The sequence below is a fragment of the Hyperolius riggenbachi genome, chromosome 3, assembly GCF_040937935.1.
Source record: "Hyperolius riggenbachi isolate aHypRig1 chromosome 3, aHypRig1.pri, whole genome shotgun sequence".
NCBI lineage: Eukaryota > Metazoa > Chordata > Amphibia > Anura > Hyperoliidae > Hyperolius > Hyperolius riggenbachi.
In genome coordinates, this window is record NC_090648.1 from 182,484,838 (window position 1) to 182,509,759 (window position 24,922).

Consider the following 24,922-nt stretch of genomic DNA (forward strand, 5'->3'; position numbering starts at 1 on the left):
GGGAGTGTGCGGTGTGCGCCCGGAGTAAGCCCTCCCGGCTGGCATCTGTAGGAAGGTTGCAGCCTTTGCCCACCCCGAGTGAGCCATGGACCCACTTGTCCATGGATTTTGTGGGGGAATTGCCCAGGTCTGAAGGCATGTCGGTCATTTGGGTGGTAGTCGATCGGTTTAGCAAAATGGCCCATTTTGTGCCCCTGAAAGGACTCCCCTCGGCTCAAGAACTGGCTGAATTGTTTATCATTCACATCTTCCGGCTGCATGGCATTCCGGAAGACATCGTGTCTGATAGGGGAGTCCAGTTTGTGTCTGGATTCTGGAGGGCATTTTGCCACCAAATGGGCATGAAATTGTCTTTCTCGTCAGGCTACCACCCACAGACCAATGGGCAGACAGAACGCATTAACCAATCCCTGGAGCAATTTCTGAGATGCTACGTTTCTGAGGCGCAGAGTGACTGGGTGAAATTTTTGCCCTTCGCGGAATTCGCTCAAAATAATTTAAAGAATTCCTCGTCTGGGTTTTCCCCATTTCAGATTGTAACAGGGAGGTCACCCAAATTTTCCCCTTTTCCAGTTGTCTCGTCTCCATTTCCAGCACTGGAAAATTGGCAGAGATCACTCAGGGACAATTGGGGAATTGTTAAGGGGAATTTACAGAAGGCGTTCCAGAGTCAGAAGGGTCAAGCAGATAAGAGACGGTCCGTGGAATGGAAGTTTCGGCCAGGGGATCTAGTCTGGGTGTCCACACGTCACTTGACCCTGAAGCAGCCATCTGCCAAACTGGGTCCCAGGTTTGTGGGCCCATTTTCTGTGACCAAGAAGATTAATAATGTTACTTATTCCATTGACCTTCCCACCAGCATGCGGGGGGTGAGGTCCTTCCACGTGTCCCTTCTTAAACCAGCAGTCCAGGTAGGTCCTACTCCTCCTCCTCCCGTGTTGGTGGATGCCCAACCCGAGTACGAAGTGGAGAAGATCATAGATTCACGTACTGTACAGAACTCGGTACAGTACCTCGTACATTGGAAGGGGTACGGGATTGAGGAGAGGCAATGGGTACCTAGGAACCGCATACATGCGGACGAGTTAGTGAAGGAATTTCATGCTGTACATCCCGAGAAGCCTGGTGGGAGTTGTCCGGAGTCCACTCCTCGGGAGGGGGGTACTGTGAGGAAACGCGGAAAAGCCGCCGTCTCTCGAGGTGAGGCGGCTGTTTCCGCGTCCAGCATGGCGTCACAACGCGGAAAAAACGCTGCATGCCGCATGGGCAGTGCGGCGGAATCCGCATTGGTAACGGCGGAATCCACATCAGAGGCGACCCCCGCATTAGATACATTGCAAAACAGTACTGGTGTGGCTGGGACTGATAGTCCACCAAGATTCAGACTTACACGCGCGCGAGCACAGAGGCAGAGTTTAAATAGCAGTTAGAAGGGTGTCGGCTGACCAGCTGGGTCAGCTGACAAATTCCACTGCTCCCATTGGACCAGCAATTAGGGAGGTCCTGGAAAGGTCCTAGAGTATATATACTGCTGGTTGTTCACTTGCTCTTTGTCTGGCGTGCGATCACATACGTGGGAGCACCCAGATCCGTAGTCAGATCCTGAAGTGTGCCGGGACCAGCTGGAGCTGTAATCCTACACTTAGCTAGATATTTGATAGCTAAAGTACTAGTTTGATTGTGATTATATGTTATGACTTTTGCCTGCCTCGACTATCCTCCTGAACTCTGATCTTGCACCTCGATATTTCTGATACTCTGTTGCCGAACCCCGGCTCGTTCCTTGACTCTGCTTCTGCCTCCTGATTTTGTACCCCGATATTTCTGATACCCCGTTGCTGAACCCTGCCTGTACTTTGACTCTGCCTTTGCCTCCCGATCCTGTACTTTATCTGTCCGTGTGTGTACGACCTGGCTTGTCCGACCTCGAGAACCGACCTTACCGTTAGAGGCGGTTCCTCGCTCTGTTAGCGATCCTTCCTCCTGAGGGTCACTTTCAGATATTCCTTCCTACTATCAGTCTGACTCCTCCCGTCTTGGAGAGCTCAGGTCTGCGGAAGGAATCTGTGCAGTACTCCTTACTGCATTGAGGCCTTGTCCTCTTAGTGTTACAGTTACACCAAACACTACACTCTACTCGGGTGATCAGAGGTTAGTTTGTATATCGGATTATCGGTGAGACTGCAGTTCACTTATAATCTGGTATATATCTGTATTTCCGGTGATACTGCAGATCACCGGTAATCAGATACTCTCTGCGCCCACCGATCGTTACAATATGGTGAGGACCTGTGAGACTCTGTCCTTGGTTTAAGCATTGGAAGGTGGTTGCTTCACTGCTCGTACAGTTTGGAAGGAGTATTCACTGCATATGGTTTATTGCTGTCTGTGACCTGACAGCTATGACACATGGTGAGGGCTTATGATAATTGAGCTCTTGGTGGATACACAAGTGAATGCATGGCACTGGGGAGTCTGTGAATGAGAAACAAGTTCACCAAAACAGTATTATGCTATGTTTTTCCTTTTCTATTTTTATGAGTGATACTATTACTAAGTGTGGAGGTGATACGTGTGAGCGCAGGATGGAGTGGAGAAATTGGACCATACACTATATGCTTGGTGATTGATTCTGCGACCCATGGACATGTAAATTGACGTACTAAGTCACTTATTGCATTGTATATCAAATTATTGATTTATTAGTTATTGATATTGTGTTAATAGCGAGTGAGCGCACATTTACATTGAGTTGATTGCAGTAGTTCTGCGCCTGTGCAGTACAGACAGGATGACGTTGGCGGGACCACGTGACGTGTGCCGTGGAGCGCAGATGAAGCCAACCAGCGAAGGACATCGGGAGCCACCGGAGCTGCGGCGAGGGCACAGGACGGCTGCCAGGTGCTGGAGGAAGCCCCAGGTAAGTGAATTTTTGTTTGGACCATTACTTTATGCTGATCACTATGACAGGCAAGGTGATAAAGCAGGCAGAGGCTTTTATGTGGACATCCACCTAGACCAGACTTGCAGACATGAAAAATCCAACACAGCTTAATGGTAATTAATCAAGCCTGTGCTACTCCTTATGAAAACTTCAAGCTGATTGCAGATGGCACTCATTGCAAATGCATGCAGCACTTTGGAGCAGCATGCATGCAGAGAATTCAGCACTGTCTGGCTGCAGCTCAGCTGCAACAGAGGATGCCCCGTGTGAGATTGTGACAAAAGTATTAAAAACCAAAGCATTATAATTACCCTTCATGAAACAGTCTTGGTTAATTTTAATTCTAAGTCAGAATTATCTGGAAGAAATTGGATGGTATTCGGGAAAATGTGATCTCTTTTCTTCAGTGCAGCTTAAGGAGAGATTTCATGAGATTGTTTAGACATGAGTTGGAACTCATTTGTGCATTTTCAAGTAAAAACAAATCAGCCTCAAGAAAAAAAATATTTGAAGAAAGCATATTATGTTGTTATAATGTTCTCCAAAATCAACTCATCAATTAATAATAACATATCACAGCAATGGCACTAAGCCTGTTTCAAATGCCACTGGTCTAATAAAAGAAAGGGATGGTGCGAAACAATTTAGCTGGTAAAGAAGTTCTGTTAATTTCTTGTGTAATATTTACATCTCAACATTTGTTCATTTTTCTCTTTTCATCTTCATTACTAAAAAAAAATGAAGATAATGTTTTTATGTAGAGCCATTTGTAGACAGTTGTTAGAAACAGGGGCCCATATGCAATTCACTTTTTCTCCTATGTTTTCTCCAAAATGATATTTTCAAAATTGTCAATAAAATGCCTTTTTAACCACCAGCAAGCAAGAAAATACTCAAAATAATTTTGATAGTACTTTTTCACCTACTTTTTGGTACTTTTTCAGTTGCAGAATGTTGAAACGTTATTTTAAATAGAAGATGACAAAATTATCTCCTAGGAGAAAACTGAGGAGAAAAAGTTAATTGCATATGGTCCAGAGTATTAAACACAGAGAAATTGAGCGGAAGACTACCCAGCCTAGCTTTAATTATGAAGTACGGGCTAAAATGTACATTTCCATAATATTCCAAGAACTCAATTGTTTTCCTGTTTTCTAACTCAGAGCTTTTCAACCTGTGGTACGCGTACCACCAGTGGTACTTTGCTGTTGGCCAGGTGGTACATACCGGGTTTGCCTGCCACTTAAATGCCTGTCTGCCAGTTGTCCTGGTCCCATCCTGCCTCCGCAAAGTTCAGGAGGGGGAAGCCTCTGGATCATAAAGAGGCTTCCCCCTTTTTCCTTGGTAAAGGGGATCAAGCACTAGGACCCCCTAAAGACCTCCTTGCCGGCGTGTGCACATGCGCAGTAGCGGCTCTCCACTAAGGGTCCGGTGGAAACGGCCAAGCTTGATCGGGTCCAATCTACTGCGCATGCACACTGGTTGTACTTGACACATTTCAGGTGATAAAGGTGGTACAATTAGTGAAAAAGTTGAAAAGCCTTGTTCTAACTCATTCATTTTATAAATTTTAGTGACCCTATTTGCCTCCTGTGTTATAGTCTGTACTTGTATGTACGCAGATTTGTCTCCTGCAACCCTTTTTATTGTACAGTGCTGTGCAACATGTTGGCACATTATAAATAAAAGATAATAAGAATACAGTTCAATGTTTTTGTTTCTGGTTCTCTTCAGTTTAAAACACACATAAAATAGACAGTAATTTTCATGTTAAAGGATGAATGAGGCAAATCAAAGAAAATCAGATTAATTTACCTGGGGCTTCCTTCAGCCCCGAGATGTCTGTGTGTCCCTCGCCGCAGCTCTGCACTCTGCTAGTGTCCTGGGGTCCCTTCCGTAGCAGTCATGGACTTAGCCAGGTCGGCGGCTTCTGCGCATGCTCGGCCAAGTCGGCAGCCACTACAGAGTGCCCCAGGACACTGGCAGAGAACATAGCTGCAGCAAGAGACACATAGGCAGTTCAAAATGAAATACGTTTTTCTCTGAAAGCCACCTGCAAAATGTTGCAATAAACCTGTAACTGCTTTTAAATCTGCTTGATTGACCATTCTGTTTAGAAAAAAAGCATATTGGCTACAATTAATGGAGGTACCACTTTGAAGCTTTTAGGTCTTAAAGGATCAGACGCAAACAGTCTTGTGCCAGATACCACATGACAGATTCAGAGGTCTTGTCATATACATGGCTTGATGTGTTTAAACAGTTTTGAATCATAAGTTTGCATAAAATGTCAGGTAGTATAGTGTTGAACATTTACAAAATTATATGTTTTATGAAAGCTATTTAAAAAAAATATGGGTAGTGTTATAGCCCTGCACAAAATGACTAGAAAAATGTGTAGTACTTTTCCTCTTTTCTTGAAGTAATGCTATGGAACTCCACATACGTCTTTTACCTTTTTCATCAGAGTTTAAATTGTTCATTCTGATGGGCATGCATTCAAAGCTTAATGTTTCTCTAATTTGAATTTGATTAGCTTGGAGGTTTTTTTTAGTAGAGAGCCAAATTGTAGAAAGTTCAGATCAACGGGAGCGATAAACTTGTGGAATAGTTTGTAATGAGGGTAAAGTTTATTGTTTTTGGACTTTCACCATGACATTAGAAGTGATTACACTTCAAAATATGCTGCGGTGCACCCTTTTCAGATGTTGTGTTATGCATTATCATTAAAGTACATTACTGGCCACAAGTTGCTTTTCAAGTCGTAACTTAAAAAATATTTCAGCTCAAGAATGCAGGCTTATCATGAATGAATAATATTTACAGTACTTGATTTCCACCTCTGCTATATATTTTAACGAAAAAAATATGAAAATAACATTTCTGATGATATTTGCTATTCTAAGAGCTAGCGTCCCTAATGCAACAGACTTTTAAACTATTGCTGTTCACATAATGGGCTTGATTCACTAAATCATGCTAACTGATATCACGGTCGCGCTAGCGTTTTGCGCGCATTATAATGTGCGTAACATTATTCACACGCAATCGCGAATTTTTGTGTGAAAATGCCGCTGTTTTCACGTGAAAATTCACGTTTGCACCCTCGAAAACCGTTAAGTGCGTTATAACGCTCGCAAAACGCTAGCGCAACTGTGATATCAGTTATCACAGTTTAGTGAATGTAGCCCATTGAGTTGGCCTGAAGTGAGACTTTGAAGGACAACTTTTCAGTCGCAGTGAGACTAAATCTCACCCACGTATAAACAATTGGACTTTAGGAAACTTTAGAAAAAAAATCCTATTTCTGAAGCAATTTACGTTGGTCTAGGTTGATAAAGCAAAGTAAGTTGCCATACTCAGTAATATCTCACATTCAGTAACAAGAGTTTGCCTGACAAGTACAACATAGTGAATGTGTATGATCTGAGGAAATGTAGCCATTTTGACTTTTCTAGGATCTCTACATTATTCTCCATTCATGTTTTAGTTTCAAATTGTTTTATTGATATAAAATCAAATTGTAGTACAAAACAGCATGAGAAAAAGCATATCAATATATAACCAACAACTAAATGACAGTATTAACAAACTCTGATCTTGAAGAAAAAACATTTCCGTTAGCCATGAATGCGACATTAACCACTTAAGCCCGAAGGGTTGACATTTTTTTACATCCGAGCAACTTTCACCCCCCATTCATTTGCCAATAACTTTATCACTACTCATCACAATTAATTGATCTATATCTTGTTTTTTCCGCCACCAATTAGGCTTTCTGTGGGTGGTACATTTTGCTAAGAGCCACTTTACTGTAAATGCATTTTAACAGGAAGAATAAGAAAAAAATGGAAAAAATTCATTATTTCTCAGTTTTCAGCCATTATAGTTTTAAAATAATACATGCCTCCATAATTAAAACTCACGTATTGTATTTGCCCATATGCCCCGGGTATTTCACCGTTAAAATTATGTCCCTATCACAATGTATGGCGACAATATTTTATTTGGAAATAAAGGTGCATTTTTTCCGTTTTGCATCCATCACTGTTTAGAAGCCCATAATTTATTAAATCATATTGATATACTCCTTTGACATGCATATTTAAAAAGTTCAGACCCCTAGGTAACTATTTATGTTTTTTTGTTTTTTTTTATTATTGTAATTTTTTTTATTTTTTTATTTAAACTTGTATGTGGGTATTTTTTGGTGTGGGAGGTAAACAGGTTTTTTTTTTATATATTTATATGTTTAATTTGAATTTTTTTTTTTTACAGGTGTAATTTGCTATTTGGCCACAAGATGGCCAGAATCAAAAAGTCCTGGGAGCGATCGATCTCGCTCCCAGGCAGAAGAAAGGAGCCCAGAGCTCAGAAAAGCCGCAGCATCTGAAGAGACGCTGTCGGCTTTTCTCCGGGGGGGTCCGATCAGCGAAAGGGATTTATAATCCCTTTCACTGATCGGTAATCTAGCGGCCAGCAGCGGGGGCGCGCACGGGGGGGCCCGCGGGAGCGCGCGCGACCCGCGGGAGTGCGCGCAGCCCAACTGGACGAGAAATCTCGTCCAGTTGGGCTTAAGTGGTTAAGTATAATAAAACAATAAATATTATTCATTAGTAGAGTGAGACACAGTGCTTCTCACTGAGATATTAATTTTTATTATGCAATATTAGACATTTTGCTAAACCATATGGGTAAACCTCAAACGGAGAATGTAACGCTTCTTAAGCCCCCCTCACCAAACACTGAAAGCCATGGCTGCCAGGTTTTAGTAAATATTTCAAAAGTGTCATTAATAATCGCTATAATTCTTTCAGAAATTATGAAATCAGTAATGATTGCTTTAGTTGCACGATAATGTGGATTGTTTCCATTGCTTTGCTATATGGAGCCTGGCAGCCTTGGCACTGTGCTGGGCTAAATTATGTTGTGGGAATTTCCAATTGGAGGGCTTATCACCAAAAAGTAGCATTGGTGGGTCTGGTGGGATTCTCCATTCATGTTTTGAATCTACAAAGTGTGTTTACAGTTCTTTACATGGTGACAGGTTTATTCGCATACCAAACCATACCATACTGTCTTTATGTATATTTTGTCTGTAACTGTCATCATTACTAAAACTTTGCAGAAAACGATTTTAAACCTAACAAGAACATCTGACATGTACATGTAAAAGACAACCAGACAGAAGATTTCTCATACATGTTAGAGAAAATAAATGTATTATATAGATGACAATTTTGGTGAATTTAGAGCCTACTCACTCTGAAATTTAGAGCTTTTTACATTCCTGAAACATCAAATGCATCATCATTTCTTGTCTCAGCTTGGAAAACATTCAGTCCAAGACTTAATAAAGTAAACTAAAGGTCAGAATAATAATGCAAAAACGAAATTACAAGAAGTCTTAGTTCTCATGCTTTAAAATGTGAGGCTTTTTCAAATCTAAGATAAAGCAAGTGGCTTATGCTGTTATGTTCCTGGTTTAAGTTTATTTTGGATATTTATTTAGTGGTAAGACTTTTCTGCTGTAAATCTTGAACAATTCATGTTACCCCTGTTTAGCTAAGTGAGTGAACCATATCTTGGTTGATTTTGACACATATTTTTTGACAATGCAAAGCAATGAGCCATACACTGCTTTATTCTCTGGAACAAGATAAAGGTTGAGGCTGGTGATCTGTTACTCCTTTCAAGGGGGCTGCAGATTGCCACTTTAGGGTAATTATGATACTGCAATCAAAGCACTAAAAAAAGGGGACGAAAAATAGAAATTATTTTTATATACGATTTGCGTTCACTCTTTTCTGAAGAACAAATGTATGGGATGTGACATTTGTATGGACAGGTACACTGGAAGATGATAAAATATAACACAGCAAGAAGCAACACCATTTAGCATTTGTCTGTTAAAGAACAGCAGTTTCAGACACTAGTTCTACAGGGAGTGCAGAATTATTAGGCAAGTGGTATTTTTGAGGAATAATTTTATTATTAAACAACAACCATGTTCTCCGTGAACCCAAAAAACTCATTAATATCAAAGCTGAATATTTTTGAAAGTAGTTTTTAGTTTGTTTTTAGTTTGAACTATTTTAGGGGGATATCTGTGTGTGCAGGTGACAATTACTGTGCTTAATTATTAGGCAACTTAACAAAAAACAAATATATACCCATTTCAATTATTTATTTTTACCAGTGAAACCAATATAACATCTCAACATTCACAAATACACATTTCTGACATTAAAAAACAAAACAAAAACAAATCAGTGACCAATATAGCCACCTTTCTTTGCAAGGATACTCAAAAGCCTGCCATCCATGGATTCTGTCAGTGTTTTGATCTGTTCACCATCAACATTGCGTGCAGCAGCAACCACAGCCTCCCAGACACTGTTCAGAGAGGTGTACTGTTTTCCCTGCTTGTAAATCTCACATTTTATGATGGACCACAGGTTCTCAATGGGGTTCAGATCAGGTGAACAAGGAGGCCATGTCATTAGTTTTTCTTCTTTTATACCCTTTCTTGCCAGCCACGCTGTGGAGTACTTGGACACGTGTGATAGAGCATTGTCCTGCATGAAAATCATGTTTTTCTTGAAGGATGCAGACTTCTTCCTGTACCACTGCTTGAAGAAGGTGTCTTCCAGAAACTGGCAGTAGGACTGGGAGTTGAGCTTGACTCCATCCTCAACCCGAAAAGGCCCCACAAGCTCATCTTTGATGATACCAGGTCAAACCAGTACTCCACCTCCACCTTGCTGGCGTCTGAGTCGGACTGGAGCTCTCTGCCCTTTACCAATCCAGCCACGGGCCCATCCATCTGGCCCATCAAGACTCACTCTCATTTCATCAGTCCATAAAACCTTAGAAAAATCAGTCTTGAGATATTTCTTGGCCCAGTCTTGAAGTTTCAGCTTGTGTGTCTTGTTCAGTGGTGGTCGTCTTTCAGCCTTTATTACCTTGGCCATGTCTCTGAGTATTGCACACCTTGTGCTTTTGGGCACTCCAGTGATGTTGCAGCTCTGAAATATGGCCAAACTGGTGGCAAGTGGCATCTTGGCAGCTGCACGCTTGACTTTTCTCAGTTCATGGGCAGTTATTTTGCACCTTGTTTTTTCCACACGCTTCTTGCGACCCTGTTGACTATTTTGGAATGAAACGCTTGATTGTTCGTTGATCACGCTTCAGAAGCTTTGCAATTTTAAGAGTGCTGCATCCCTTTGCAAGATATCTCACTATTTTTGACTTTACTGAGCCTGTCAAGTATTTCTTTTGACCCATTTTGCCAAAAGAAAGGAAGTTGCCTAATAATTATGCACACCTGATATAGGGTGTTGATGTCATTAGACCACACCCCTTCTCATTACAGAGATGCACCTCACCTAATATGCTTAATTGGTAGTAGGCTTTCGAGCCTATACAGCTTGGAGTAAGACAACATGCATAAAGAGGATGATATGGTCAAAATACTCATTTGCCTAATAATTCTGCACTCCCTGTAGAGACTATTAGGTTAATTTACCAAGGTTGGCAAGTGGTGGGGAGCGCAGGAGAACATGAGGGATCCACAGAACTGGTCTGTATTTTTTTTTTTTTTTAAGTTTCCGGTATTGGAGAATTAAGTTTAGCAAACTAGAGTGTGCTATTGCAATACCGTACCTGGGTGGTAGAGGACTGTAGTTAAACGAGAGTGTAGGGCAGTCTAACCACATTTATTATACTTTTTCTGAAACTCTGTGTGTGGCAATGTCTGCTCAACCAGGAAATAAGAGTTAGTATTATATCATATGTCCCACCACATCACTCTGGTGCGCCCACATTCTATGGCTTGTTACCATAGTAATTAAACACACTGCATGCATCCACCCATTAGGATATTAGTGGGGATTACCACCTCTAGGGAGACACAATCTTTTAATTACTTGCTCTTGTAAATGAGAAGATCCCAACTAGTATGAAAATCCCATATCCTAATATGTGGGTGTCTGCAGTGTATTTAATTATTGTGGTGACAGGGCACAGAATATGGTTCAACCAGAGCCACACTGCAGGACATGTGATACTGCTGCACTGGCTCTTATTTGCTCTTTGATGAGACATCACAGCTCACAAAGCCTCAGAAGATGCACCATAGCTTGAAACTGTTATTAGACCACTTGGCATCTTGCTTACCCACAGCTCTCTTCCACATAAGGACAGTATGCAAATGTTTTTATTTTTGTGAACACAGTCATATTTGTCTGCACATTTGCAAAAGAAAGAAATAACGACAGCGGATAACAACTTCTGCCTCTACCCAGAATTTAACGTGTACTGGAGCCCTCATCCCTTTCAGAAATTGATCCTCCTAGTTGACTGACTCAACTGAGTGCTGGCTAAGGGTATTGTTCTCCCCACTCACCCCACTTGCACCCTGACACCCTATTGTGCGCCGCTCCATTTTGCTAGCCTGGAGGCTAACAACCCATCTGTACAGTTTCTGCTCTGTTTCTTGAGAGATCAAGTGCCTATTCTTTAAGGGCAACAGTCCTCATCCATGTGTACAAATGTTCAGCTACCCCTTTTATGCTCTATTACCCAGGTAAGGTTAAAATCATTTGCTGCCTAATAAAAGACAATATTTGAAATCCAGCTCCGATAGGCTGGATCCTCATGTTCTGCATGTTCTGTTATAAATTAACAGCAGTGGGTTGAAAATATTATGCTGCTTTCTTAATTTGACTTTATAATTCATTCATATAGTGCTGAGAGTGGTGAATATTAAATGGAAAGTTAAACAAATAGAATACCTTTAAAATTACATGTTTACAAGTGTTTTAACTAGTCCTCTTCCAGCATCCTGTTCTGTCTTAACTGAAATATATGGACTTCAGCCACAGACTTGTATAGTGATGATGTAGGTTTTATAGATTTTCACGCTAAAGTGGAGTAACCCTTTCAATTAGAAAAACATTTACTTACAACAAACCAGTACACACAGAAAAGTAGATTGCTCCTGCAGGCAGAAAGATCCTTAAATTCCTTAAAGTAAGGTCAGTGGATATGAAGTTTTATATTGCTGTCCAATGTTTTCTCTGAATTGCACAGCTACACTGGTAAAGCTGAGGTAAACTTTTACACAGGAACTACTGTAGTTGTATTCAGATTTCTCGCCATATAAATGGCCATTCAGAAAGGAAGAAAAAAAATAATTCTGTTTGACTGCCTGTTCTTCCTGTTACTGCAAGTGAGGTGTAAACAATCAGTTTTATCTATACTGCTTTGCTCAGCTGTGACAGCTCCAGGAATGGTTTATGATTATTAATAACCCTGTAAAGCTACCCTTATCCTTTGGGACCTTATTATTTACATTTGTCTCGAGACAACTGGAGAAAACACTTTAACCATTTTCTTTTAGACTGTGTGTATGTATATATATATACACACACACATGCACGCACGCACGCACGCACGCACGCACGCACGCACACGCACACACACACACACACACACACACACACACACACACACTTTTTTACTTGTATTGCCTTGTATTTCCTTATATAGTTTAACTGTTAAGTATGTAAATGCAGATAGCCAAGCTACATGAGATCTTGACAGCAGACTCGAGTTTTATGGCAAGCTTACACCCTGTCTAATGGAATTTTAAACAAAAATATTTTGGAAAATGTGGAGCAGAACCCTTTCTTGTATATTACCAGCCTGATAGTTTCCAATGAGCAAATTCATATTCGCTTGTAAGAGGATACAAAAAGGGGGGCACCGAGAGCCAACTATGGTGTAGTAAGTACCGGTAAAAGTAAATAGCGTAAAGTAAGTAATACGAATACTCACAAACCAGGGTTACCAATAGGCAACCACTGAAGATGCAGGTGGGGAGATTAGACCTGTCTGCACTCAGGATTAAAAAGTTGCTTGCTGTAGATTTGAAGGGAAAATGGGGGAAACACCCCTCCACCAAGGGTGGACTCTGGTATTGTATAAAGTAAACAGAGGCGCCAAGAGAGTAAAATTAGCTAAATTAAAAAAAAAATTGCTGAGGAGGCAATCATGGTCTTACCGTCTTTGAATAGACACAAAGATGCTGTGTGATTCAAAATTACAGAAGTTTATTGATTTACTCAATAAACTCAATACTCAATATTTGCTCCTTTGTTATTGCCTGATGAAGCAGGGTCACGCCTGTGAAACACTGTCTTTGGAGTAAATCAATAAACTTCTGTAATTTTGAATCACATAGTAGCTTTGTGTCTATTCAAAGGAGGTAAGTCCACCACTGCTGCCACCAACTATTTTTAACAATTTTTAGCTAATTTTACTCTCTTGGCGCCCCTGTTTACGTTATAGCAAATAAAATGAATGTAAAGATAGTGGAATGTTAGCCTAAGCAATACTGGATACTTAAAGAGGAACTCCAGTGACAATCATGTAATAAAAAAGTGCTTCAATTTTACAATAATTATGTATAAATGATTTAGTCAGTGTTTGCCCATTGTAAAATCTTTTAAATCCCTGATTTATATTCTGACATTTATTACATGGTGACATTTTTACTGTGGGCAGGTGATGTAGCTGATGCTTGCTTTTTTGGCAGTTGGAAACAGCTGTAAACACCTATTTCCCACAATGCAGCAAGGTTCACAGACAGGAAACTGCCAGGAGTACGTACTCAGAATTTCTTTGTGGGGGGGGGGGGGGGGTTTCACCACAATATCAGCCATACAGCGCCCCCTGATGGTCTGTTTGTGAAAAGGAATAGATTTCTCATGTAAAAGGGGGTATCAGCTACTGATTGGGATAAAGTTCAATTCTTGGTCGGAGTTTCTCTTTAAGCATCTTAGTGCCACAACTATAACATGGTGCATGTACTGCATATAATGTAAGGATTTGACTTGTAAATATCGATATTGTCTTCTTTATCAACTCATAAATGCATATATATATATATATATATATATATATATATTTGTATTATTGATCACTAAACTTTGTTTTTACAGGGGAAGTCTTGTGTGAGCCTCCAAACAACAAACTAGACAAGTTTAATGGAACACTAATTTGGAAGGACAGCAAGTATTCAATAAACAATGGCAAGATACTATTAAGAGGCTGTGTTCTCAGAAATACTGAATGGTGCTTTGGAATGGTCATCTTTGCAGGTAACATTTAGTAAGATCTTGTCCTTTGTTCTGAATGCTTTATACACTCTGGTATTATGACTAGGTTTTATCTCTTCTTTTAAACATTTTCACTGAAATTGCTGTTTATTATTAATTTAGTTTCAAATGTAAAAAAATGCTATATTTGATTAAAAAAAAACATAACCTTTCCCTTCCCACAATGACTCCTTGGCTTAAAAACCTCAAAATATTATCTTTCATATAGTATGTAGGTTTCTTTCTTCTGTTTATTTGTTTTGTCGTTTATTCTGTTTTATTCTGCTTCCTTAAACCTTCTGCAAATCTTCTGTACTTAGCTTTGTTCTTTTTCTTTTGTTCTTGTTCTTTTATGGTGTTTTCTGCTCACTACCTGTTCTCACCACATTTATAGGAAACAATATATAGAACCAACTGGGACCGTTCTATTTCAATTTTGTTCTGGAGGCTTATTTTATTGTTCCTGCCACCAGTTCCTATTGGTCCACACAAATGGGCCAATAGAAAGTACTGGTGGGAAATTCAAGTGGGCTTCTAAATAGTATTGTGGCAAGACATGGCTAAGATGGGCATTGGGCTGCAAGCAACAAGAAAGGGGCACTATGGCAAAAAGTTGTAACATATAAAATATGAGCAAATATATACAAATAAGAAGTACGTTTTTTCCAGAGTAAAATGAGCCGTAAATTACTTTTCCCCTATGTTGCTGTCACAGTAGGTAGTAGAAATCTGACAGAAGCAACAGGTTTTGGACTAGTCCATCTCTTCATAGGGGATTATCAGGGATTTATTTCTTTTCAAAAGCACTTAGTGAATGGCAGTTGCTCTGTCAAACTGCCAAAAAACTGTGTAGCGAGCAGGGAGGCTGGCCAGCATCATTGTTTAAATCATTTTTAGGCACTATCTCTATAAAGAATAAAAGCCTTGCTGAGAATCCCCTATGAAGAGATGGACTAGTCCAAAACCTGTCGCTTCTGTCAGATTTCTACTACCTACTGTAAGTGACAGCAACATAGGAGAATAGTAATTTACGGCTCATTTTCCTCTGGAGAAAACGTACTTCTTATTTGTCTATGTTTGCACATGCTTTAAATTTTACAATTTTTCGCCATAGTGCCTCTTTAAAGAAGAAAAAAGGACAGTTTTTTGTTTATATATTGATTTAAAATGATTAGCTATTTCTAATAAAATATTGTTGTTAAGCTTTACTCCTAATTGTAGATCAGTAGTTGGTAAAAAAAAATTACCTAGTTTACCTCAGTGAATTTCTGGGGGTTTCCATAATCTATCATAAGTCCCTCTATACTATCACCTTCACTTCTTACTGGAAACTGGATTCGGAAAGAGTCCCTTGCCCATTATATTGGCAGGTGTTGCCTCCCACCCTTTGCAGAGTACTCCAGAACTATTTAAATGATGTGAATTAATAATAATCAGGGCAGTACTTGTGGTCTCCAACCTCCCAGTCCAAGTTCAAACTGTAAATGTTAGGCAGCTTAAACTTGGACCAGTAAAAATTGACAGGAAGTTATTGATTTGTCCAATTCAAAGCTGCATATAATTTACGAATGCAAGGATAAATTATTAGCATCTTCTTGATCATCCCTATTAATGTACCTATTTATGTAGGTTATGGCCTGCCATTATTTTTTGCAGATCACAAGATTCCAGCATTGAGGTGAACCTTGCTACATATATGAAGGAGTAATTAGCCGGTAGTCACTTAATAAATTGCCAAATATCCTCCTGCGCTTTAAAAATGGAAAATGCCATTGATTAAACAGAGAACAGGTGTTTTTTTAAACGTCTTTTATCTAGTGTGTGGCCATTTTAAAAGTGTACCTGATATTTGACATGATGAGATAAACATGTGTAGGTACAGTTCAAAACATTTATAACCAGGCTGTTTTACTTGTTTTATTTTGCTGCCTGAAAGAGTTAATTTCTAGACATGGAAGTGACAGCTTCTGTCTTGTTGGTAGCTTGTTGGGAATATAACATCACTGAAAAGAAAATAACAGCCATACAGGTTTTCCTGGCAGAATACAACTTCCGAGAGCAGAGGGAGATAAAATACATGAACTCTTGAACCTTTTTATAACTCTGGGACACTTATTAGGCTGGCACTGAGCAGAGGCAACAACACACTCAATCTAGTTTGTAAATGTTTAAATATAAAATAAACCAGGTGATATCTAAAGAAAATCATTTTGAGGAGTAAGAGCATAAATGCATTTTTTTTAACTCATCAGTTTATGTTCACCTCAGGTTCACTTTAAAGAGGATGGTCTATTAGGTAATTGTGATCCAAGGTTCAATTCAACTAAAAAGTGGTGAACAATGTTAGCAAATCATCACCTCTTGATAAATTCGCCTACACCGTTTTAAATTAAGCATTTGACAGGGTAGCTCATAGAGATAACTGCATATTTATGAACTATAGCTGAAGTGAAACTTGACAAAAATTCAGGATTTTTTTTAAAATACTGTAAGTTTAGCAGATGACCACTGCGCCATTGTCAACATCCAAGTTTAAAAGTGAACTACAGTCTAACATAACATACAATAAAAAAATACTTGTTTTCCTACATGGTATGGCCCATACAGTTATCCTATTTGCATCCTTAAGTTATCATACTTGTCCCATTTGTGTATAAATCACAAGTCCCTGCAGCTCAGAGTACAGCATTACTAGGAGCTGTTATTACATGGATTTGGTATATCATCAACATTATTCCACTGGTTTAGGTGAAGAAAAAAATCACCTTTATTGTATTCCTTCCTTGGTCACCTTTACTGAATTCCTTCCTCCTGACAAATACATTATTAAAGATAATATGCCTAATTTTAGGATCAGCTATTAAATTGCAAAAAACCTCATACTGTAAGTAAGAATATGTCTGCACTTTCACACCTGATTGAGGGTTGTCTTTTGGCAGTGGAGGTTTATTGGAAAACCTTCGCTCTAAGGCCGGGTTCACATTAGGACGCATCTGCCCGTACGCTTGCGTTCCGCTCCATGAGCGGAGTGGCAACGCAAGATCCCGACATGTCGGGAACGTCCGCTCCGATGAGCGGAACGCAGGGAACAGAGCGGAACGTAGCAATGTGAACTTTACTATAGGGAAAACATTGCTGCGGCTGCTGCGTTCCGCTCATCGGAGCGGAACGTAGGCTGAAAAAGCCTAATGTGAACCGAGCCTAAGTGTATATACCACAGACTAAACATATGAGGACTTTTACTTGACTTGGTAATTAAACTCTTTAAGTTATTGTCTTACAGTAAAACATTATTTATTGGTTGGGATGTTAAGTTCACTCATTTTCTTTGGTACTTCAGAGTATTGTGGAACTTAAGGACATGAGGTGGTTTGCAATGGCAATGACTTGGTGTTATATTTTTGCAGGACCAGATACTAAATTAATGCAGAACAGTGGTAAAACAAAATTTAAAAGAACCAGCATTGATCGACTTATGAATACTTTGGTTCTATGGGTAAGTTTTACTTAATGATGAGGAAACTACAAATGATAGATGTGGTTAAGTGTGGTTTTAAGCAGAAAATGCTTCTAAAGTATGATCACCTTGCATAAGCATGAAGACAATTTATGTAATGAAAAATGGGCCTTTGCTGGCCAAATAGTCAGTACTGATCTTGGCTGAACAGTCCTGTAAACCAGTGTTCCCCAACCCTGTCCACAAGACCTTCAAACAGAGCATGTTTTCCAGGTAACCACAAACATTTGAGGGGGAGGGTGGATATGGTCACTAACTGCTTCTATGGATTTCCACAAAACATACACGGTTTGTGGGCCTTGAGGACAGGGCTGGGGAGCACTGGTGCACACTATAAGCAAGTAAGTGTAGTACAGATGCATTTGTCCACATCATTTATATTTCTAGTAGGCTGATGTCCCTGGCTTGTATGCATATTTTTCTAATGGAATAGAACTAATGTATATTTGGCTTGTGATGATAAGCAGAGCCGAGTTTGTTTTCTTATTCACAAAGAGTAATAGTGTGAAATTTGGAGGGGGGGGGGGACTCCATTAGGCCTGGAACACCTTAGCAGATCCATTCTGCTATCTGTTATTCTGATCGATTTCTTAAACAGCTGCAATGTCATTTACAAATGTTATTGTATTGTATAAAAACCATAGACATGGGTTTTCTGGGCGATCTTTTGTTCTAAACATTTTTTGCAGGTTCCTCTATAGGAGGGTCATCCGGAGAGTAACCACCATTCTAATTTAATCAGTTAAGGTTAAAAAAATTAATGAAACAGTTTGTTTTATTTTAGACACACTTGCTGTTATTTAATTCACGTTGGCCCATATGCAATTCACTTTTTTTCCTGAGTTTTCTCCAGGGTGATATTTTCACGTGTTATAAAATACATTTTAAGCCGCCAGCAAACAAAAAAATACTCAAAATAAATTTGATAGTTCTTATTCATCAATTTTTGGGTACCTTTTCAGTTTGTAAAATGCTGGAAAGTTAGTTTAAAGAGAAAATGAAAATGATCTCCTAGGGGCTAACTCAGGTGAAAAAAGTTAAGTGCATTTGGGCCCTTTTCTCCTAAGTTTTCTCCCAGGTGATATTTTCACAAGATCAATAAAAGGCCTTTTAAAGCACCAGCAATCAAGAAAATACTCAAAACTACTTTGGTACATTTTCATTAGCGGAGTGCTGAAAAGTTATTTTAAACAGAAGATGAAAAAAAAATCTCCTAGGAAAGAATTTAGGAGAAAAATGGAATTGAATAAGGGCCACTGTATCTTCTCATTATTTCTCGTCATTTCAAATCCCTTTGTTGTAGTAGCATTACACTCCAGGGACTGGGTGTGGGGACCTTCGTGTTAATGCTGCATAACAAACAGTGGACCAGCGTTCTGCAGTCGCATGACAAGCAGTGTGAGGAGAGAAGAGATTATTCTGACAGATACAAGTTAAATTACAGTGAAAGAATATATTTTAGGCAGATTAAAGCAAAATGCTGTTTCTTTCTGGATGACTCTCCTTTAGTAATCCATTGACTGCTCTGATCCATGCATGTGCCGGATTAATCGATATACACCAGCTTGCCCAGTCATTCTATGACCAAAAGCAGATCATTTATTGGTCATTTTTAGTTGGTCTGCAGGAGAATTCATGTAGGATCAACAGAATCCCTAATCATTTTGGTCAGGAGTCCTTATTTCCTCCAGCTGTAGTTGATCTGTCTTGTATAGAGCAGAGCAAACATTTTAACTTCTATCTATGCCCTCAGTAAGGAAATAAACCCTAACAATGCTCTAATTAAACCACTTTCCACATAATCTAAAACAAAAAGTTTAGTATGGAATTGAGCTGCACAGCTTAATATAAAAGAACACTTTGATAGTAAATAATGAAAGCAATACGGTGTATCTTCTAATACCCATATTTTGTGCTTTACAGCTGACTTTGATTGGGGTTCTGTCACTTTGCTTTCTCTTTGCCACAACTATGTAATCTCGGCCAATGCACCTTTGGCTGCAGTTACCATATTTATTTTTCTGGAGGAGAAAATTGTTTCCCAACTGTAGTCAGTAAATATTATTTTACCAGATCTTATTTTCAGACAAAATTGCACAACTGGTTGAATCCTAGTCAATGTAATGCTAGGAATACACAATGCGTTTCTTTTCGGCAGGTTTAATGTCTGATCGATTTTACACTCAATTTTCTGATCATTTTTCTGATTGATTTCCATTCACTTCTATGAGAAAATCGCGGAGAAAAAAAAATGTATCTATCGAGCCATCTATCTGCCAAAAAACTCATGGTGTATTCCCAGCATACCAGCAATAACTACAGTGGTTTGCAAAAGTATTCGGCCCCCTTGAAGTTTTCCCCATTTTGTCATATTACTGCCACAAACATGAATCAATTTTATTGGAATTCCACGTGAAAGACCAATACAAAGTGGTGTACACGTGAGAAGTGGAACGAAAATCATACATGATTCCAAACATTTAAAAAAAAAATACTTCAAAGTGGGATGTGCGTAATTATTCAGCCCTCTTTGGTCTGAGTGCAGTCAGTTGCCCATAGACATTGCCTGATGAGTGCTAATGACTAAATAGAGTGCACCTGTGTGTAATCTAATGTCAGTACAAATACAGCTGCTCTGTGACGGCCTCAGAGGTTGTCTAAGAGAATATTGGGAGCAACAACACCATGAAGTCCAAATTACACACCAAACAGGTCAGGGATAAAGTTATTGAGAAATTTAAAGCAACATAACCTGACTTAGTAGGGCATTGAGTTGAATTTAAGTTCAGTAATACAGATAGATGTAGATAGACACGAAATAAAACGTATATTCAAAAGACAAAGTACAATTTAAAAATCCACTAACTAGTTACAGTTAATTACATTTATGGCTAATCTAAGGTACATTTTTGTTTGTTGCTAAGGTACTATTTTAATTAACCCCCCAAAAAATTAATTACAGTACTTTAAAGTGTTACCTCTTTGCATCTCCTTAATAAATTATCTCAGAAGTGTGTAAAGTAAAGGGCACACTTATCTACAAGCCCCTTTGTATCTCAACATTGCCTTAGGGACTACCCAAGTGGGAGAAGCCATTTAAAGCAGAATATAACCCTGCATTTCAACTTTGCTCTAAAACATTCCACACTTAGATACATTTAAGTAAACAAAATGTATCTATCTGAACTTCGGATGCGTCTGCATATCTCTCCATGGAACTTTAAAACTGTGTGTAACCCTTCGAATGCTGGTCTAGTAAAAAAAAAAATGCTGGTTGCATATAATATGCTGTAAATAATGTTTTAGAGCAAAGTCGAAATGCTGGGTTATATTCCGCTTTAATAAAATGTAACTGCTTAATTTTACTGCTGCCTATATGCAATTAACTTTTTCTTCTGAGTTATCTCCTAGGAGATACTTTTCACATTATCTTTCAAATAACGTTTAAGCAATTTATAATTGAAAGAGTATCTAAAAGTTGGTAAAAAAAAAAAAAAGTCCTTTCAAACTTATTTTGAGTATTTCCTTGCTAGTTGTTTAAAAGGCATTTTATGACACGGTGTGAAAATATCAACTAGGAGAGAATGCTAATAATACATGGGCTTGTGGCCCTTATTTAATTCACTTTTTCTCCGAAGTTTTCTCCTAGGTAATATTTTTACACTTATCAATAAAATGTCTTTTAAGCCAACAGTAGGCAAAAAAATATTTACTAAAATTTTGACTGTACCTTTTACATACTTTTTGGTACTTCTTAAATTGCATAGTGCAGAAAAGTTATTTTAAACATAACATGAAAAATTATCTTCTAGGAGAAAACTTAGGCGAAAAAGTGAATTGAATAAGGGCCTATGACTTCTGTACCCACTTCTAGCTCTATATCACATACAGGGAGATGGGTGCTATGACTTTTTCCACCATTGACCATGACTGTACCGTCACAAGTTTCATCTTACTCTATCTGCTACAGTGCTGACAAGCAGGTACAGGATAGTTTTGCTCTACAACCACAATATTTAGGCTTAGGAAAGAGTGCAAGAAAAAAGTAATCAGTTAATGTCCTGACAGATCTGGCAGGTTTTAGACTAGTCCATCTCGTCATGGGGAGTTATTAGTATTTATTTTATTATTTTCAAAAATCATTCCCTGAAATGCAGTTGCTAAGTGTAACTGCCAAAATAATGTGCAAGCAAGTAGGAAGGCTGGCTGGTATCTTGCTATTGTTGCAGTTAGACTTGGCAACTGTTGTTCATGAAATGCTTTTGAAAACAAAACCCTAAGGCCCCATTTCCACTTAATCAGTTGCTCTCAGTTATAACTGAAAGGACAAATTATTTTCAAAGTAGTACCCATGTTTCCCAATGGCTCAGTTCACACTATACGCGTTTTAACTGAAAGATTTTTCATAATGCACTGCTGTCAAGAAAAAAAAACACGTTCCAACTGATTAAGTGTAAATGGGGCCTAAGAATTCCCCATGAGGAGATAGACTAGTCCAAAACTGGTCCGATTTGTCAGATTTTAACTGCTTACTTTTCACTATAGTTGTCCTTTTTCTTTTTTTTTTAAGTTTCACTTACCTGGGGCTTCTACCGCCCCCTGTAGACGTCCTGTCCCACGCCGGTCCACAAGGATCCTCCAGTCCCCGTGCCGTGGCTCACGTTCATCACCGCCAACCAAGTTGACAGCAACTGCGCCTGCGCGGCCCTGACTGCACACATCCTCGTTAACGCTCCGGTGGTTGGGAGAGTCCTGCGCAGGAGCAGTATGAGCAAACTTCCTTAAGAGCCGGTATAGGACAGGATGTCTGCAGGGGGCCGGTAGAAGCTCCAAATGACCAAAACATTTTTTTGTACACTGAAGATCTACTTTAAGGCTACTTGCACAGCAAGACGTTGCGTTAGGTGTCACGTTAAGGTCGCATAACGTGCACCTAACACAACGTATGGTGCTGCAAGAGTGGTAGAGTGAGCCGCGTTAGGCGGCTCTATTCCGATAAAGTCTCCCAGAGTGGCGCTGATTGGCCGGCGGGACCAGGTGACGCGGAGCGAGACACTCCGCATCACGTGGTCCCACCGGCCAATCAGCGGCCGCCAGTGCAGTGAATATTAAGTAGCCATGTGCGCGGCTACTGTAGCTGGCTCTCCCCGCCTCCTCTCCGCCCCCTACTGCGCATGTGTAAACAGTCTAACGCGGCTGTAGCCTCTCTAACGCCGTAGCATGCTGCACTTTCCGGGCAACGTGCAGCGTTACATGTAACGCAACGTGGGCTGTGTGAACAGCCCACTTGAGTTACATTGCTGTGCGTTGGGGGAGCGTTACAGGCGCACTAACGTGCGCCTGTAACGTCCCTGTGTGTAAGCAGCCTAAAGAGACTATACAGTGTAAAAAAAAACTTCTCTTAACCTCCTTGCCGGTTTTCCCGACCTGAGCTCGGGGTAGAAAAAACAAGCTATTAGCGGTGATCCCGAGCTCAGGTCGGGGTATGCATTGCAGAGCTTTACTTGAAGTTGTGGAGTCCCGCGCGCGATCTCGCTGCGCAGCGGGACTCCAGCCTCTCTCCCCGGCAGTGTGGGGTCTTTCCCTGGCCGCCGGGATCCCCCATGTCCCCGCTATTCTTCCGGGGACCCGGCAGCCAGTTGGAGCAGCGCAGCCGTGGTGGTGGCAGCAGAGCGGTGGTGGCAGCGTGATGTCATCGGGGCGGGGCTAATATTGAAAACGAACTTCTCTATATTAGAGAAATATAGAGAAGTTCGTTTATATGTATATTAGCGCCATCTTGTGGACAAAGAGAAAACTGCAGCACAGGAGCCCAGGAAGGTACATTTTTTTTTTTTATTTTGCTGCAGATCTCACTGCCAGAATGATTTTTTTCAGGTTTTAGGGTCTGAAAGAGTGAAAAAAAATTGCACCGCTTTTAGACCCTAAAATCTGGAAAGAATCAGACCGCCAAGGAGGTTAAAGGGAACCTGAATCGGGAGGTATATGGAGGCTGCCATATTTATTTCATTTTAAGCAATACCAGTTGCCTGGCAGTCCTGCTAATCTAATCTGCCTGATAAAATTTTAGCCATTGGCCCTTAACAAGCATGCAGCAGATCAGGTGTATCTGACATTGTCAGACCTGACAAGATTAGCTGCATGCTTGTTTCTGGTGCATTTCAGACACTACTGCAGCCAAATAGACCAGCAGGGCTGCTAGGAAACTGGTTTTGTTTAAAAGGTAATAAAGATGGCAGCCTCCATATACCTCTTGCTTCAGGTTAACTTTAAGCTAAAGTTATAATGAATTGTTGGGTACGTTTTTTTGTATTGCAATCCCAGAACCCTGTGTGTCGACCTCTGGCATAGCCCCACCCTCATTAGGCACTATAATTATCCAAGATTGAGAGTGCCATGAAAGCGCCATAGTACGTCTCTGCAAGGATGCCAGGGGGTGGGGCTACGTGACAGAAGTATGTGCATGCGAGGTTCGAGGATTCCATTACAAGAAAAAGACCCTGGAAGTCATCATAACTTTAACTAAAGTGAGGAACAGTAGAAAGTTTTATTTTTTTTGTACACTGTATAGTCTGTTTAACTTCAAGCAGCTCTTGCTTTCAGATTGCTTTGCTCTTTACTTTTAGACAAGTGGTATATGGAAATAGACAAACGTGTGTTCATTTTTGATGTGTTTTGCAGATATTTGGTTTCTTGGTGTGCATGGGAGTTATTTTAGCTGTTGGAAACTCTATTTGGGAGCACCATGTGGGAAGCCGTTTCAGAGTCTATTTGTACTGGGATGAGGTGGTGAATAGCGCTGTTTTCTCAGGATTCCTTACATTCTGGTCTTACATCATCATACTGAATACTGTAGTGCCCATTTCACTGTATGTAAGGTAAGCCAAAGAGCAAATGCCTTTAAAAGCCTTTGTTTGAGCAATGATTATACTTTAACATGCAAAGCCAGAAATTCGATTATATTTGATTCTGAGTTCTGCACAAACTACAGTCATCTGTTGGCAATTGTTGTGGGTCATGTGCAGGTTGCTTATGTCTGGTTTAAATGATCGAATCATTAAATGTAGTTAGAAAAAAATGAGTTTATCAAAGGGAAATCAAAGTTTAGACTGTCATGTCATATTGTGATTGCATTCATTTTAATTTTAAGCCATGTTGTTGTCTTTTATTCTGTCAGCTGTACCTTTTGTAAATTTTCTCACCAGTAGTGAAATCAATGCTCCACAGTTAAATTAACTTTCTTGTTTTTCTTTTGTTATTAATGACCATTGTCATTGAATATGTCCACAATTTTGTTTC

General features: G+C 39.8%; 1 protein-coding gene across 4 annotated transcripts in view; it reads left to right on the forward strand.

Moving 5' to 3' along the window:
- Positions 1–24,922, forward strand: part of ATP8B4 (ATPase phospholipid transporting 8B4 (putative)) — a 352,146-nt gene that overhangs the window by 227,428 nt on the left and 99,796 nt on the right. For all 4 annotated transcript variants that reach the window (XM_068275401.1, XM_068275402.1, XM_068275404.1 and 1 more), the window contains exons 11-13: positions 13,951–14,109; positions 17,514–17,602; positions 24,305–24,501. In XM_068275401.1, the coding sequence (XP_068131502.1) occupies positions 13,951–14,109; positions 17,514–17,602; positions 24,305–24,501 (445 nt within the window). The remainder of the gene's footprint in view (positions 1–13,950; positions 14,110–17,513; positions 17,603–24,304; positions 24,502–24,922) is intronic.